The sequence below is a fragment of the Scardinius erythrophthalmus genome, assembly GCF_964197995.2.
Source record: "Scardinius erythrophthalmus genome assembly, chromosome: 17".
NCBI classification, from domain to species: domain Eukaryota; kingdom Metazoa; phylum Chordata; class Actinopteri; order Cypriniformes; family Leuciscidae; genus Scardinius; species Scardinius erythrophthalmus.
Window position 1 is genome coordinate 11582960 of NC_138237.1, and position 18097 is coordinate 11601056.

At 37.3% G+C, this 18097-nt stretch overlaps 1 protein-coding gene across 1 annotated transcript; it reads left to right on the top strand.

Moving 5' to 3' along the window:
- Window positions 1-392: 392 nt before the first annotated feature.
- Window positions 393-8895, top strand: LOC308706161 (bile salt-activated lipase-like; the record flags this gene model as incomplete). The annotated part of the gene is made up of 11 exons (XM_081391560.1): window positions 393-458; window positions 1941-2088; window positions 2218-2337; window positions 2699-2896; window positions 3924-4054; window positions 4350-4457; window positions 4795-4909; window positions 5237-5423; window positions 6430-6633; window positions 6721-6918; window positions 8631-8895. The coding sequence occupies 11 exons, from the start codon at window positions 393-395 to the stop codon at window positions 8812-8814; spliced, it is 1659 nt and encodes a 552-aa protein (XP_081247686.1). The 3' UTR covers window positions 8815-8895.
- Between the last annotated feature and the right edge of the window lie 9202 nt (window positions 8896-18097).

Genomic DNA, 18097 nt, shown 5'->3' on the forward strand with positions numbered 1-18097 from the left:
GCATTTGGATGTTGACTGGTGCTCTTTTATATGTTAACAACTTTTATATGTAAACAAATGCTGTTCTTTTTCATCAAAGTGTCCTGAATTGTTTTTTATCATGATTTCCAAAAACATTTATTGACAAAAGTGATATGCCATTATTCTGCAAGGTGGCACTAAATATTTTATCATTCATAAATATTTCTCTATAATGGAAAAAGAAATGTGTTTCCGTGAGAGTTTAACACAACTGCACACATGTTGTCCAGTCACTAGATAGACGGTGTAATCTTGTATATTTTGGGGTAAGATATGGCTTTGGAACAACTGGGAACAGAGATATGATTTGCGTTTGAGTTTATAAAAGCGGACAGAATTCCCTTCAGTGCCACACTTGTAGCCACTATCTGATGATGGCGATGCTGGGGGTTCTCATCGCTGTTGCCCTCATCTTGGGGACAGCAAATGCAGCTTCTGTAAGTTATGATATGCTTAGATGTTATTATGCTTAACAGGTCATTATGTTTATGTATTAGGTAAGGAATAATTGACGACGAATTGAGGTGGTAATCCCAAACCTCCGTTGATAATTCCAAAACGTAATTTTAGCGCTAGAAACGGAGACTTCAGACACTTAATGCAGTAATGAGAGAGAGAGAGAGAGAGAGAGAGAGAGAGAGAGAGAGAGAGAGAGAGAGAGAGAGAGAGAGAGAGAGAGAGAGAGAGAGAGAGAGAGAGAGAGAGAGAGAGAGAGAGAGAGAGAGAGAGAGAGAGAGAGAGAGAGAGAGAGAGAGAGAGAGTAGTCTTTTTGAATTACCTGAATCTGTGTCTCATGTTCGTCAACAGTGTTCGTCAACAGCGTATCTACTCCCAAGAACAGCTCCGTTAATACATCGCTAGTAAGAAGCACCATGTTGCTTTTAAGTAAACTATTTTACTGATAAAATCGTCAGAGCAGCGCTGACAACACGTTTACCTGCGAGTGTGTATCCTTACTGTATGTGTGTGTGCTTTTGAGGGGGAGAGAGAGCGGGAGAAAGATAGTAAGTATGCGCTTCCCGTAACGTTACATAATAATAAAAAACAAAACAAAACACAGAAATATATATATATAGGCCTATATTTTATCCTCTTGTTTACTTTTTTTTTTTTTTTTTGCTTGCTCAGTGTCATTGTGGGATTTGGTTATTTTGCTGTTGTAAGCAGCAAGGACCTTTTGAAACTGAAATCATTTGGCGAAGTATTATAGAACTGTAATGCGGTCAAGACCTGCCTGGAACTACTTTAGCCTTGCGTTTCCCTTGCACACCTTAAAACAGCCCCGTAGTATAATTTAGTTTAATTATGAAGTTATTTTGAGGTATTATATTAATAAAGAAGAAATAACCAGGTCTGTTAATTAAGATTGAATCTATTTTAACTTTAATATGTAGTCAAATATGTAGGACATATAAAAAAACTTGTACTTTTCCCAGAGAAATTGCAGTTTCGCAAACAAACGCAAAAGTTCTAGTAGAGAACAAAAAAAGCACTGAAATATCATTTTTCCTTCCATATCATATTTTACCCCATTATCAATTAAAATTAAAATAGATAACTTTAATTAATTGACTTGATTATTTGTTCTTTAGCAATATACCTTTACATTATTAATACATGAAGCTTAACGAATAAACGTACATAAACATAATGAAGCATTAAGCATAATAATATGTTAAACATAAATATAACTCTTAAACATAATATAATGTAACGCCATATTATCAATAATGAAAAAATATATGATCCTATCACATTTCTTTTAACTTGGTATTTTAAATAAAAATCTAAACCTGATACTATAGAAAAGTATTTTGTATTTTATGGTTTTCCTGCAAAAAGAATTACATACAATGTGGCTAAAATGCTCAAAATACTATGCTATGCTGCAATTTCTAACCAAATTTAATTGTGAACAGCTGGGATCTGTGTATACAGAGGGAGGGATGGTACAGGGAAAGAGTCGTAGTGTTGGACTCTTCCGCTACGTGGACGTGTTCAAGGGAATTCCATTCGCTGCTCCACCTGGCAGACTGGCGAAGCCGGTTCGTCACCCAGGCTGGGATGGTGTGTATCCCTGTCTGTCGTGCAAGCTTGTCTAGACCTTTTTAGGCACTGGTTATTAGGCCTAGCCAGGGTCTAAAATGAGTGAGTGAGTGTATTAACAGTGTACTTTTGCTGACTCTACCTGCACAGGCGTCCTGAAAGCCACTGAGTACGGAAATAGGTGTATGCAGCTCAATATTCTCGGTAAAGATGTCCTGGGCGCTGAGGACTGTCTCTACCTGAACATCTGGGTCCCTCACGGAAGTTCCGGTAACGCAAACCTTGAAAAATTCACAAGACAAAAAAAAATATGTTAAAGGGATCGTTTACCAAAAAAATGAAAATGCTGTGATCTTTTATTCACCCTCATGTCATTCCAAACTTGTATGACTTGCATAAAACATTTTTGTCCATACAATGAAAGTCAATGGGGTCCAATGTTTGTTTTGACAGTGTTTGATGGGAACAGTTTGACAGATTTTTAATTTTTGATGAACTAGAGAACAACATTTTAACAAATATGTAGTCATATTTGAGTGAACTATCCCTTTAAGAATAACATTTTAACTTACAATTATGTAGTCAAATGTATAAATTTATCCTGTCTGGCTTGAAACCTCATTTTTTGCAGTGTCTACCAATTTGCCTGTTATGGTGTTCATCTATGGTGGTGGCTTCCTGATGGGTGGTGGGATGGGTGCAAACTTCTTGGACAACTACCTTTATGATGGACAGGAGATTGCAGACAGAGGAAATGTCATCGTGGTGACGTTCAACTACCGTGTCGGAGCCCTCGGATTCCTCAGCAGCGGAGATGCTGACGCACCTGGTAAATTTCATTTGAATATAAGTCATACAAATATGATACATCACGGTAGGGAAAAAATGCAGCCTAAAGGGGAACAAATTCCCTAAGGGTAAAAAAAACTGTTTCAATGCTTTTGCAAGCGAACACAGATTTTGTGGGGGAACAAATTATTATTATTTTTACTGTATGCAAAGTGCAAAAAAAATTTGGAAAGAATGCAAAAGCATTGATATACAGCATATATAAACTGATCCAGGATAACTATATTTTTCGAGCAGCAAAGGCTAGGATGTCAAATAATCGTCTAGCGAATCTGTTTGGCAAAAGTATATTTGGAAGACCTAAAATCAAAGGCAAGGGGTTTAACTGTAACTCTACTCCAAACATTCGACTCATATATTGAACAACTTTTGACCATCCATCCATCCATCCATCCATCTTCTACCGCTTATCCGGGGCCGGGTCGCGGGGGCAGCAGTCTAAGCAGGGATGCCCAGACTTCCCTCTCCCTCGACACTTCCTCCAGCTCTTCCGGGGGGACACCGAGGCGTTCCCAGGCCAGCCGGGAGACATAGTCTCTCCAGCGTGTCCTAGGTCTTCCCCGGGGTCTCCTCCCGGTGGGACATGCCCGGAACATGCCAGGAGGCATCCGGAAAAGATGCCCGAGCCAACTTTTGACCAGTAAATCCTAATTACAGAACAATACCAAATGCAATGAATATAGTGTCCCACTTCCACCTTTCATTTTAGACATAATGCAGAATTGCTTGTGTCAAATTTACTTCTAAGGAACGGTGTGATGTGCATTCTATGTGCAATCCTGACCTGAATAGATCTGGCTCTGTTGCAGACAGAGATCTTATTCGCCTGACTCCAGACCTGCTCCCAATCTTCCTCTGTTACAGTCAATTGTAACTCACCCTACCATAATCTTAGGAGGTCTTACGTGTTCGCCACTTTATATAAGTAAAGGCCGTTATAAAAGCAAGAGATCTGCTTACAATTGATTGTGATCTTGATGATGATCAGAGCATGTCCTGGTTGATAGGAAACTATGGCCTGTGGGATCAGCACGCCGCTATCGCTTGGGTACACAGGAACATCAGAGCTTTCGGTGGCAATCCAGACAACATCACTCTCTTTGGCGAGTCAGCAGGTGGAGCCAGCGTAAACTTCCAGGTGCTACATAAAAAAAATAATAATAATTCTGCTTGCAGGCTTATGTATTACATTTTCATGACTGTGTGTACATGTGCTGGTCTGGCTATGTTTGCTAGGATGAGGTCATTTTTGAAAATGTTTTCACAATATTGCAAACTGTTGAAGTAGCCCTCCTAAATTGGCTAAATAATGTAATCTAATGGCAACAGGTTTGCGTGAGGGCTTGGTTTATTATCGGTATGAAAACCATAAGAGGTCCTCGGTAATAAAGGTTGAAGGTTCTAAGGTCTGTTGTGTGTCCCATCCTGCACAGATTCTTTCCCCTAAAAACAAAGGCCTGGTCCGCAGAGCTATCTCACAGAGTGGTGTTGCTCTCTGTCCTTGGGCCGTCAACAGAAATCCCCGACAATCTGCTGAGAAGGTGAGCATCATCTTCATGAATGTCCCACATTGCTGAATACTCATTATAAAACAGACCTAGGGCATTGTGTACAGTACTAGTATTTGATATACAGAGGTCCCAAAATCCTCAGGGGTTTGTTTACTCTCATTCCCAACCTTTTGCGAAACACTTTACTGTACACTTGCAAGTGTTTACTTAGTGAAGTCGCCTGTTCTGTTTCACATACAGACTGGCATTTCAATGATTTTTGTCAGTTAATAATTAATGAATAGGTATCACAACTTTGTTTATTTCTAAAGGTACAATTATTTCTTCAAAACTATATGGGTAAAAAAAATTGTGTGTGCACCTTTAGATCGCAAAGAAGGTAGGATGTCCCACTGATAGTGGGATGGTGGCTTGTCTGAAGATGACAGATCCAAAGATAGTTACTCTTGCTGGGAATGTGGACTTCAATACATCTCCAAGTGGTAAGAACATTCAGAGTGGCTGCTTGTGTTTTAGCCCTTTACATGCTTTCTATAGCGATAGTTGAACCAAAATTAAAATTCAGTCATCTTTTACTCACTCTCATGTCGTTCCAAACCTGCACGACTAGTCGTTCTTTTCTATATAATTACAAAGAATGGGAATACCAGTGAACAAGTCAGTGTATAAAAGTCATGCAGGTTTGGAAAGACATGAAGGTGAGTAAATTATGACATAATAACAATCCCTTTAAAATGGTTAAACTGCTGATTAAAACCACAGTAAATGCAACGCAAAGTCAAAAGATCAAATCTGACTATCTTTTCCAGATCCCATTGTGCACAAACTGGCTCTGTCCCCCGTCATCGATGGTGACTTCATCCCCGGCGAGCCTGAAACTCTTTTCCAAAATGCTGCTGACATTGACTACATCGCTGGAGTCAATGACATGGACGGCCACATCTTTGCTACCATTGACGTCCCCTCTATCAACAATGCTCTGGTGTCCACCCCTGCGTAAGTGTGCTACATCAAAGAGTCATCTGGAATCATTTTGAGAATTTTTAAAGACCCCATAAAACCAGAAAAGCTGAGTTTTGTGGCTTTTGTTTATGTATATTAGCTTTGAGGCCATCTATATGCTAGTGTAATATTTAAAGATAAAAGTTGGCCAAAGTAAGCTTTAGCAGACCCATACTGCAATTTTTGTGTGCCCCAATATATTTCAAACATATGCTTAATATCTGAAAAAGAAAAAGAAAAAAAAAGAAAAAGAAGAAGAAGAAAAAGTGCAGCTTAAGGAGTATACTTTTCAAATAAAAATAAAAAGTCCAGCACTCTGTAAAGTCTCCTCCACCACATCCCAAAGACTTTCAATGAATTCACGGTCTGGACGCCAATTCATGTGTAAAAATGATTCTTCATGCTCCCTCTCAACCAGTCTTTCACAATTTGATCCTGATTAATCTTGACATTGTTATCCTGAAGTATGGCCATGATGTGTCTTCCTACATGGTTGTTTAAGAAATTAAAAGCTACACACTCCATAATAATCACTGCAATAATGATCCAGACTCTTAAGCATTTTCCTATTTCAAACCGATTTGTTTTTGTTTTTTTGTTGGGCCGGGCAGTATATTATTACAATTTAAAATAACTGTTTTATATTTTAATATATTTTAAAATGTAATTTATTCCTGTGATGGCAAAGCACAATTTTCAGCATCATTACTCCAGTCTTCAGAGTCACATGATTTGTCAGAGATCATTCTAATATTCTTAATTTGCTGCTCAAGATGCATTATTATTATCAGTGTTTTACTGTATGGGAATATATGCATTTAAAAATTTTAGTTTTTGTTTTCTGGAAAAACAATGATGTAAGCTAAAGGCAACTAGCCTTTCAACAAATGGACAAATGTGTCCTATGCAGAAAAACTGCACCTGTCCAGTCGTTTCATGGGGCCTTTAATAAGCCAAACAACGGCATAATAAAAAAAAAACTGCTTTTAATTTATAACAGATCAGATGTCAGGGCTCTCTCGATTTCCCTGTCTGAAGCTAGAGGACAAAACGCTGGTGTCGCAACTTATCAGGAGTACACGGTCAATTGGGGTAGTAACCCTAGTGATAAGGATATTAAGAAAACAGTTGTGGACATTGAGACGGACTACATCTTCCTGGTGCCAACCCAAGCGACCCTGTATCTCCACACGGACCATGCCAAGTAAGCTGACTTCATCTTCTTATTTACTGAACTCTAAAGTGTGAACTGAAAAGTAGAAACCTTAAAACAACCTTTTTTCTCCATTAGATCTGCACGAACCTACTCCTACCTGTTCACCGAGCCCTCTCGCATACCTGTCTTTCCACTCTGGATGGGTGCCGATCACGCTGACGACCTGCAGTATGTGTTTGGGAAGCCGTTCGAGACTCCTTTGGGCTACTTTCCTCGCCATCGTGACGTCTCCAAATACATGATTGCCTACTGGACCAATTTTGCTCAAACTGGGTATACAAACATAAAAATACTTACAATATTAAAATACTTCATCTTATTCAACTTTTATGTTTAAAGGCAACTATAATAATTAAATTATATCAGTGCTGTCAATCGATTAAAAAAAAAAACTAGATTAATCACACATTCTTTCTGATTAATCATGATTAAAAACACTTAAGTTTTATACGTTTTTAATATATTTTATAATTTAGTAAATTCAGTTAATCTCTCAATTAATGTAGAATTAACAAAGACAGTGTATTTTAAATACTTGTTTAATGGCATCTATTAATGAACGAAGGCCAGTATCACTGATACTAATACTGCTACTGATGTCTCAATGAAATTGATTTGTTCCCCCCCATTTTAAACATTATAGCCATTCAGTATTACAGTGTAATTTAATTTAATTTAATTCAAAATTACAGTCACTTTTTTACATTTAGTAGGCTTCAAAAAATATAGCAAGTTTTAATTTAAAGTGAACTTAAAACAATCCTCACATAAACCCATGTCATATTTACCTGTGCCCTTCCTGTCTAATAGGTAGGAAATATACAGAAATTGAATAAAGTTAGCAAACAATCTGCACTGCCTAAATTATAAATTAAATATAGACTAATCCTTATTAAAGCTACAAAAGTTCTTAAGTCAAGAGCAGTGAGTCGCAAAACATTTGCATTCCCCTGAAAATCTCTTGACTATACTTTTGCGTTTCCCTGAAAAAGTTTGTGTCCCCCCGAGAAACTTTGCGTCTGCTCGCAAAACAATTGAGTTGTTTCTCAGGGGAATGCAACATTTTTGCGAGCGAATGCAAAGTTTTTCAGGGAAACCCAAAAGTTTCCCCACAGAGTTTCTTGATGTAATGCAAAACATTTTAAAGAGAGAGTGCAAAACCATTGAAATATAATTTTTCCTCCCATCTCATGTTATTTAGGTGCTCTGTTAATTTTGTTGTGTTTTCGTAATATGTATTAGTTCGTTTTTAAATGTCTTTATAGTTCAGGGGTGTCCAAACCTGCTCCTGGAGATCCACTGTCCTGTAGAGTTTAGTTCCAACCCCAATTAAACACACCTGAACCAGCTAATCAAATTATAACTAGTTTAGTTAAGTTTATTTATACAGCACAATAAAACAACAGTCGCACAATGTTCAAGACGAGAATAGGAATAACTAATAAAAAAAAACTTCCAGACAGGGGTATTGAGGCAATTTGGGGCTAAACTCTGTAGGACGGCGGCCCTCCAGAAGAAGGTTTGGACACCCCTGGAATAGTTTTTATTAATATTTATTTTAGTTTTAATTTGTTATTTTGGTAGCACTAATGAACTAATAATGAACTGCACTTTTACAGAATTTATTCATCTTTGTTAATGTTAATTTCAACATGTAATAATACATTAAAATAAAAATTTGTATTTGTTAACATTAGTTAATGCACTGTGAAGTAACATGAACAAACAATGGACAGCTCTATTAACCAACATTAACAAATATGAACAAATACAGTGACAAATGTATTGCTTTAAGAAATGTTGCTTTGACAATGAGCTGAAATAAAACAAGTTGTGTGTGTGTATATATATAAATATATACATACGTTTATTTTAAATAACTAAAACTAAAACAATTAAGCAATATTTTTGTTAAGTATAATAACCCTTGTGCCTCTTGTGGTGCATAATGATAGCTAAAATGTCTCTTTCTCTCTCCCTCACAGTGACCCTAACAAAGGTGAGTCCAGTGTTCCTGTAGCCTGGCCTGAGTTCGCCGGCACTGGCCACAAGTACATAGACATCAACAACAGTATGAACAAGAACAGTGTAAAGCAGATGTTGAGAACGCGCATGGTTTACTACTGGACTACCGTCTTTGCCGGCTACCCTTCTGTCCAGAAGAGCTGAGCACTGGTAACCTGACTACAGAATCATTTAGCAGTTAATATCATGCTAAGATTCATGCAATAAACAAAATATATGATGATCAAAACCAGTTTTTCTTTATTTATTTGCCATGACATCAGAAGAATGCTGTTTGGTGCTACAGTTAGAAGAGCGAAAAAGAGTCGCACGAGTCAGAATTCGGCTCAAAATCTGACGAAAATCCACCTTAACTCTCTCAAACCACATGAAAGCGCAATGTGACACTGCCTCCTACTGGCTGAATGTACAGTTTCAGGATGAGCTCAATGAGTCCTTTATCCAGATTTACTGATGAAAAGACACTATGATGAATCAGGAGCAGTTTGGTCTTTAGCGTGTTTCTTCTGGTGGGTCTGAAAACTACCTAAATAAGCGAATCTCTCGTTGCAGATGGAGCAACGGTAAGGCTTCTCTCCTGTATGAACTCGCTCATGAGTCTTCAGGACGTCCGATCGAGCAAACATCTTGTCACACTGAGAACACTTGAACATTTCATCTAAGGCTGTGGCTGAAGTCAGTTTTAGTTATTGTGTTTCTGCTCATCTCTTTTTTCTGTTCTCTTCTTTCCTTCAGTGATTCTTTTTGTTAACAGGCTTATTAAGGCTGAGATGACTTCATATTTAATATACAGATTTTGTGGCTCAGATAAGGTCCAGTTGTGGTTTATTTATTTGCTCTTGGCTGACATGTGAAATTTAATAAGGATTAATCTATATATAATTTAAAATGTATGCAGTGCAAACTGTTTGATGACTTTATTCAATTTCTATATTTCCTACCTTTTAGACAAATATTTAAAATACTGTCTTTATGTTGTTTCTACATTAATTTGATGATTAATTGTGAAGTTATTACATTATAAAATATATTTAAAAACATTAGGTTTTTTAATGGCGATTGAAAACAAATGTGATTAATCCATTTCACTTTTTGCAATCAATAAAAATAAATAAAAAAGAAACATGAATAAGTCTTATTCATGTTTCTTTTTAATTTTTTGAATATTATGTATTTAGTTATGTTAATATCTGCGCAATTCATGTGTATTTAGCCTGCCTCTGTCATCCATCACCCCAAAAACAGATTAAATGAAACCAATTAAATAAACACAGCTTCAAGATTTTCAGGTAGGTCTCACAGTATTCACGTACAGATATTGAATAATCAAATGTAAAAAATAAGGTTTTTTTATTCCGGGATGAATTTTTTTGGGTATAAAAATATATTCTGAAGTAATATTCTCATCAGTGTTCTATCAGCTTTTAGATACTTAAATCTGCATATATATATATATATATATATATATATATATATATATATATATATATATATATATATATATATATATATATATATATATATATAAAAGAGGTTTTGGGGCTTTCATTCACATAGCCCAACAGTAACAGAAGTTTCAAGGGAGCCCTCATAACAAGAGCCTTGTTTAAGAGGCCTTGCATATGCCATGAGACATATATTCAAGCATAAATAAACATTTTGATGGGTTTTCTGAACCCGCAGAATTAAACCCCAGAGCCCTGCAGGCCATGTAATGAAATTCACTTAATTATTTGAGCATTTCTTTCTGAAAGTGTTAAAATGCATGTCCTGTGTTAAAAGCCGCGATTTTAACATTTTTAAATATAACCTATGCAGTGTACAATTGGTAATGTGATTAATTTTGAAGTCTAAATAATATGTTTAAAAGGATCACACACTGACAATATGCTGATTACACAACAATAATATTTGGATGTACTATTCAGTTCCTGTGAAAACCTGTTCCAGTTAAGGAGTATACACATGTGAGGTGTAGTAATATTCAGTACCAGTTAACTCCACCCGCTGGAACAGTTTCTTACAGTAACTGAATATTACACAACATTCCCTGTTCAGTTTTGCAAACTTTACTCACAGATTTGTGGCCTATCCCTTATTTTAGAGATCAGTTTTTCTGTATATTGATTTATTGTGTATTATTAAGATGAATACAACTGTCTTAACTGAAATTTTCTATGATTTGGCGATGGGGTGTGTAATGTCATGTATAGATGACCCAGGTCTCCTGTATTTTCAACACTCCCGTTTTCCCCGGGAGTCTCCTGTATTTCACACACATCTCCCGCCCCCCTCCCGTTTTGTCATTCTCCCATGATACTCCCGTAATTTGTAAGGCCCAAACGTCGTTATATGAATAATCACATCAATATATTATTCCAAGGTTTTCCAGTTGCCAGATCTTGTATGAAACCCATCCTACTCACGCAATCAACACATCATACAAATTTCAACCCATTTGGGAGCTCAACCTGGCAACCTACAACCCAGTTGCGCCGTCAATATCTGCGCATACAGTATATAAACTGGACACAGCGACCCCATTGTATTCAACGAAGACAAGTGAAGTCAATTCCTGGGGGTCGAGCGTACTGCGCAGACGGAGCCTTTTATACATTCGTGTTTCTTTAGAAATAAATAATGGACAAATGGAGTCTTTAAACGCCTCAGATGTAAAGTTATTCGCTGTCAAAGTGACGTCAAAATGAATGGGAGTCAATGGGATGCTAACAGCAGGTGGGGGTCCTCTAGTCTAGCCAATGGCGGCGCCCTGGGAAACTTCAAAATAATCCAAAACCCTGCCCCCTGTATCTGCGCAGGTAGACACTGGAAGTTGAATAAGCGTCACTGGTAGAAATGGGAAAAGAGTCAGTGGTAAATATTTAACGCAATTAACGCAGCATCCATTTTTTTTCTGTCATTGGCTGGCGTTACATTATATGATGCGCTCTTATTCTTGCAAATGCTTTAAAACCATTCAAGTCAAGACAAATTAAGCGCCATAATAGAGTTCTCTTTCAGCTTGAAGTTACCCGAACACTAAAACACGCAATTAGGCCTATGCCAAAATGTCCGTTTTGACGAGTATCCTCATAAGAGCAGACAGAGCAAATGAGTTAAATAAAGTCCTAAATGAAGGTAAAGAGTTGTGAGAGAATAAGGCGCGTGTGAGATCTGCGTCTCTGTCAGCAGCTGCAGGTTTTAAAGGGACAGCAGCCAATAAAGTTAATCAAAAAACAAACGTAACAGAGAAAATCACTCACTGCTCTTGACTAAAGAACTTTTGTAAATTTAATAAGGATTAATCTATATATCATTTAAAATGTATGCAGTGCAAACTGTTTGATGACTTCAATTTCTGTGTATTTCCTTTTAGATAAATATTTAAAATACCGTCTTTATGTTGTTTCTACATTCATTTGGAGATTAACTGTGAAATGATTACATTATACAATATATTAAAAACATTAGGTTTTTTAATGGCGATTCATTGTGATTAATCAGAAAAAAAATGTGTGATTAATCTAGTTCATTTTTTGCAATGATAAAAATAAATAGTCTTATTCATGTTTATTTTTAATCGAATATTATGTATTTATTTATGTTAATCTCTGCCATCCATCATCGAAAAAAAAATCAATAATAGCTTAATTTTAAACATGAAACTAAACCGCCGGCAAATTCGTTCAAACGTTTCGTTCAAAACGCTGGATCATAATCATTCAGTAACAAAATACCACGCTGATTGTTGTTTTCCTTTGGAACTATTTTTGTCGGTGAAATATAACTAAAACAGTCAATAATGTGTCTAAAATGTAAGTAACCTAATATATAGGCTACTTGTTTATGATAATAAACATTTATGATAATTAAATGGGCTACTTCGTGAATATTCAGCAAAACAGCTTCCTTGGTCATGTTATGTAGCCTAACTAGCCTAGCCTATATCGTTATATATATATATATATTGGTTATGTCTATGGTTATATCTATAGTTTGACCATAGACAGTAAAAGAAATGGACACAGCGACCCCATTGGATTCAACGGAGAAAAGTGAAGTCAATTAGAAGCACTCACTTCCTGATGGCTGACCGTACTGCGCAGACTCAAACTGAGCTTGATGACGTAGATGTGACGTGAGCAAGCTGTGCCAAGAGCAGGTGATGGTCTGCTAATCAATGGCGGCCCCGGGGAAGCTTCAGTTTCCGGCTGAAAGATTACCCCCTTGGTTATGACTTGCAAAGTCATAAACATTTATCTCAATGGAAAGCGCAATATGTTATAGTGTCCTTATCAAATCGCAAAATGCTACAATTAAATTAAACATGTATGAAGTGCAGACTTTGCTCACATGAGCTCAAGATCCAGTGTATTCAGAGTGGCTTTGATCACAATTTATTTTTATTTTTTTTAAATCATTAGCCCACAAAAAAACAAGTGTTTGGGTAAGTTACTTAAAAAAAGTAATTAATAACTAATTACATCATCAACATTGTATTTAAAATACTTTTCTAATTACTCTGTCTGAAAAGTAATTTAATTACTCAACAAGTAATTAAACAAATTACTTCTTAAAATTCCTATAAACCTTGACCGGATAGACAATAGAAATTAAACTCTTTTAATAATTAAAGATGAGTCAAACATGGAATAGTTTATCCTTTTAAAGCATTTTAGCTTCATTAAAACATACTATACTTAAACATTTTAGTAACAAATGTAACCTTTAGTTAAACAGAATTCCTCTGCTACATATCTGAATAACAAAAACGCTTAAAGGACAAGTTCGGTATTTTACACTTAAAGCCCTGTTTATAGATCGTTTCTGATGAAATAGAACGGTTAAGATTAAAATTTGGACACATGCTGCTGTCCCGAGAATTTTAGGTTTATTTCGCTTTCGGGACAGAAGCATGTGTCCAAATTTGAATCTTAACCGTTCTATTTCATCAGAAACGATCTATAAACAGGGCTTTAAGTGTAAAATACCGAACTTGTCCTTTAACTTAAGAGAAGTTAAATTACATGTATCAAGCTGTAAACATGAAACTTGCTTTCAAAGCAACGAGAGTAGGCCTACCATATTATATTTCATAACGTTACATAATGTAGGCTAGTCTGTGCAGTCATGTGTTTTTCAACTAAATTAACTAATTTCTAATTCACTGTAACCTTTAGCCTGCAATATTTTTTTTAAGCTCACCTTCAGACACTTTCTGCACAGCCGGTGTAAAATCAAGTTTTGGCAGGGGTTGCCGTAGCAAAAGTGTTCGTCGATGCTGCCTTGTCAGGTACTTCAGTAGATTACTTGTGCTATTGACAGCGGCCGATAGTATTTTCTCCCCAGGACATAGCTTACATTGTACCGTAATGTTCTTGTCTACCTGTGTCAAAAAAGTGAAGTGATTGGAAAAACACACACTCGCTTCTGCCGACATCTTCAAACGTAAACTGGGCTGGCGCGAACTCGTCACGCGCAAGTGCACTACAGCTAGCGATTTTAACCCTAATAAGGTCTTCGTTTCCTGTTTACAAATCTGGTCTTTGGGGTCAATATGACCCCAACAATTGATAGAGAAATTATACAAAAAATATACATTTTTAATTATACAAATAATATATGTTTTTTTTTGTTTACTTCTCATCTATTCATTAATGCTGTGTTTTGGGAGATATGAAGTACTTTTGTACCTATTTACCACACAATTTCTCAACTACACCATAAGCTTGCATATGAAATATTAATTTTTTATGAAAAAAATCACTTAAATGATGATCTAAATTTAATTTAAATTGTTTCTGGATGTTGATCTAGGTGTTATGTGTAGAAGTACACCATCTACTGGTTAGAGATAAACCTAAATTCTTTGCAGTTTAAGAAAGAAATAGTTTTGACCAGCAGAGGCAATAGAGAGCCATTCATTTTACTGCATGTGGCCAACTGCTTGTATTACAACTTTTGAAATATATTTTGTGAATTTATATATATATAAACATAAGAAAGGACATTTAAAATAATTATTTTTTAAAATAGTAGAATTTTTGTAGTTGATGCATTTTGAAATGTCTGTTTTTACAAAATGCCACAGAGATTTGACAGAAAAATGCCACCTAAATGCCACCCAAGACACACCTAAAGGACAAGACTTGGAGTCAGATTTTAGTTGCATATTGTTGAACATATTTTAATGAACAAAGTGTAAAAATAAATAATTAACTTTAGAATGCAAAAGAAATGAATAAATAAAATGTAAACAAAAGCAATATGAGTGAACATCTAATAACAATAAAAAAAATAATTCAATAACATTCTGAACACTGAACATAAAAGCAATAACAAGCTACAAAAAATATGGAAAACAAATTGTAAAACAATAATCAGTCCACGCACATCTGGCACAGGAACACTGTGTGAGCAGCACAAATGGCTCTTTTGCAGTTTGTGCACTGCTTGTCAGTTTTGGTGTCCTTTGCCCGTGGACAAACCTGACACCGTTTTCTTTTTGGGGGTGGATCAGTGGAGGGCCCTGGCTCGTTGGACGAATGCTGTTGTTGTCTCTTCAGAATCGCTGCAGAGGCTGGTGTACGAGGCACGTGTTGTCGTCGCTCCATCTGAGGGGACACCAGAGCTTTTCCCAGCTGCTCTAGAAAGAGCCTCCTTTTCATACACTTCCCTCTCTCCCATGATGGATTGATTTCTCTCCACACCACAAAGGCATTTATGGCCGAAACATCGAGGATTGTGGAGAAGACAACCATTGGCCATCGATTAGTCTTTCGCTTGCAGCTGTAGCTTGAAACCATCTGCAATATTTCAAACACACACACACACACACACACACACACACACACACACACACACAAACAAATTAGTATATCTGCTAGCAAAAGAAATACCAATTACTAACTCAGCAACTTTGAAAATTCGCTAAACAATGCATCAAATAATAAAATTTGTAAATACCTTGTCAAGGTTGTCAACTCCGCCTTTGCAGCGATTGTAGTCCAAGATGACCTCTGGTTTCTTGTCCTCCCTGTCGCTGATTTTGTCAGCCTTGTGACATGTGCTCATGAGCAGCACATTTTTATGCCTTTTGGGGCAGTATGAAACAATAGTGTGTGTTTCATTGAACGCAAAAAGAGAAGAAAACACAGCTCGGTCTCTCGTGGTCAGTAGAGCAGGTGGGAGTTCTGGCTTGTTTTTTCGAAGTGTGCCCACCATGGTCAACTTCCTTCTCAGGAGCTCCTGGCCAAGGGCATAGGAAGTGAAGAAATTGTCACACGTCACTGTGTGTCCCTGGAGACCAGTGGTCAAATCAAGCACCACACGCATGCCCTGGTTTCTTTCTGGCTGGCCACCTCGAGGTTTGCCGGTGTAAACTTGCATGTTCCATGCATAACTCGTTCTGGCATCACACGCTGCCCAGATTTTCAACCCATATTTAGCCGGCTTACTAGGCATGTATTGCTTGAATGAGCATCTACCTCGAAATGGCACCAGGCACTCATCCACTGTTACGTCTGACCCGGGGTTGAACATTATTGGGAGACGCTCAACCCATAAATCCCACAGGTCCCGAATTGGTGCCAGCTTGTCAGTTTCTCGGCGAGCAGGTCTTGTTGCCCTGTCATCAAATCAGATGACTCTTGATAAAGTTTTAAACCTTTTCAGAGTCATTACCGCACAAAAAATTGCACGCCCAGTTTCAGCCTCCCACAGACTGGACAGGGCCTCATTGTTAGAACGAAAAACTCCGGCAAGAATAAGCAGACCAATGAATGCCTCAATATCAGTCCAGTCGACATCCCTCCAGTCAGCATCATATACTCGCTTGCCTTCCAAATTTGTCATCTCCACCAAGATGCTTTGGATGCTTGGTGGAAAAAACAATAAAAAAGATGACTTTATGTCCTCTACACGAGAACATGCGTACCTTGTCGGTCCGGGTGTCAGCTTTGTCACACGTGCTGCTGAAGCTCTCCCTGGCCCCTGGGAAGGTGGGGTAGTAGACCAGGTTATTTGCCCATTTTTAGAAGTGAAGGTTTGATCTGCATCTCCCTCCTCACAGTCATCATCTGATTCCTGGTAATCTTCCAACCCTGTGTTGTCTTCAGGGGGCTCAGGGTCTTCTGGCTCAGAGTCTTCTGGCTCAGAGTCTTCTGGCTAAGAGTCTTCCAGGGTATCTTCAGTTTCGCTGGAATCCAGCAAGCAGTCCAGTGTCTCGAGGAGAGTGTAGCGCTTTGTCATACTGCCAGCACAGAATGAACTGTGTGCAGGACACCAAAGACCCTCTTTTATAGCCTTTGCGTGGGAACAATTCCTTTGTTTTCAAAACACAGGTCTAGCTCTTACATCTAGACGTAAACTTTTTACAGTGGAAAAGGTCAGTTGTCTTTTATCTCTGTTTCATCTCTCTCTTGCTCTCTCTGCATGTGAGTGTGCATGTGGATGCATTAGGTCTCACTCACACGTGTTCTGCATTTGGCTTCATTAGCCAAATTGGATACTAATTCTCTCTGTGACAGTCACACCTGTGTGTGTGTATGTGTGAGAGAGAGAGAGAGAGAGAGAGAGAGAGTGTGTGCATATGTCTCTGTGTGTGTGTGTGTGTGAGAGAGAGAGAGAGAGAGAGAGAGAGAGAGTGAGAGAATGCATGTGTGCATATGTATGTGTGTATGTGTGTGTGTGTGTGTGTGTGTGTGTGTGTGTGTGTGTGTGTGTGTGTGTGTGTGTGTGTGTGTGTGTGTGTTTGTGTGCATGAATTAGGTCTTACCCTTTTATATCTTTGTTCTGCATTTGTGACTGATTTCCTTTGCCAGTTCTATAAAAATGCTGTGGCAGTACACACAGACATGTGTGTGTTTGTTTGTGTGTGTTTTTGTGTGTGTGAGAGTGAGCATGTCTTTTCTACATCACATTTATGCTCTAGTAGTAGGCCTTCATTTCTGTGTGAAAATTTTCTGATTTATGCTGGATTTATAGATTTTTTTTGACAAATGAAGAAAAAATATTGCGTTTTTTTTCACATTTCCCATTCATTTCAATGTGGGGTCATATTGACCCCGAAGACCAGATTTGTAAAAAAAAATTTTACATACCTTCAGAACAACCGAATCAAGCCCAGTTTTTTTGTGTGTGTATAGATAGATAATGTAGGAAAAGTCACAAAATATTATTCCACTCAGATGAAGGGAACCCTTTTTTTTAATCAAGGAAAAGTCGATTGGGGTCATATAGACCCCAAGAACCGATTGAGGGTTAAAGAGGCAGCGTTCACTTTTACCTTAGGCGATAAATTTAGATTTTAAATTCAATATTGATTTATGTAGAACTGTTTAATTTACATTATGTAACGCAAGTACATTATAAGTAACTGTAATTCAATTAGCCTACATAAAAATGAACAGTAATCCCTTACTTTACA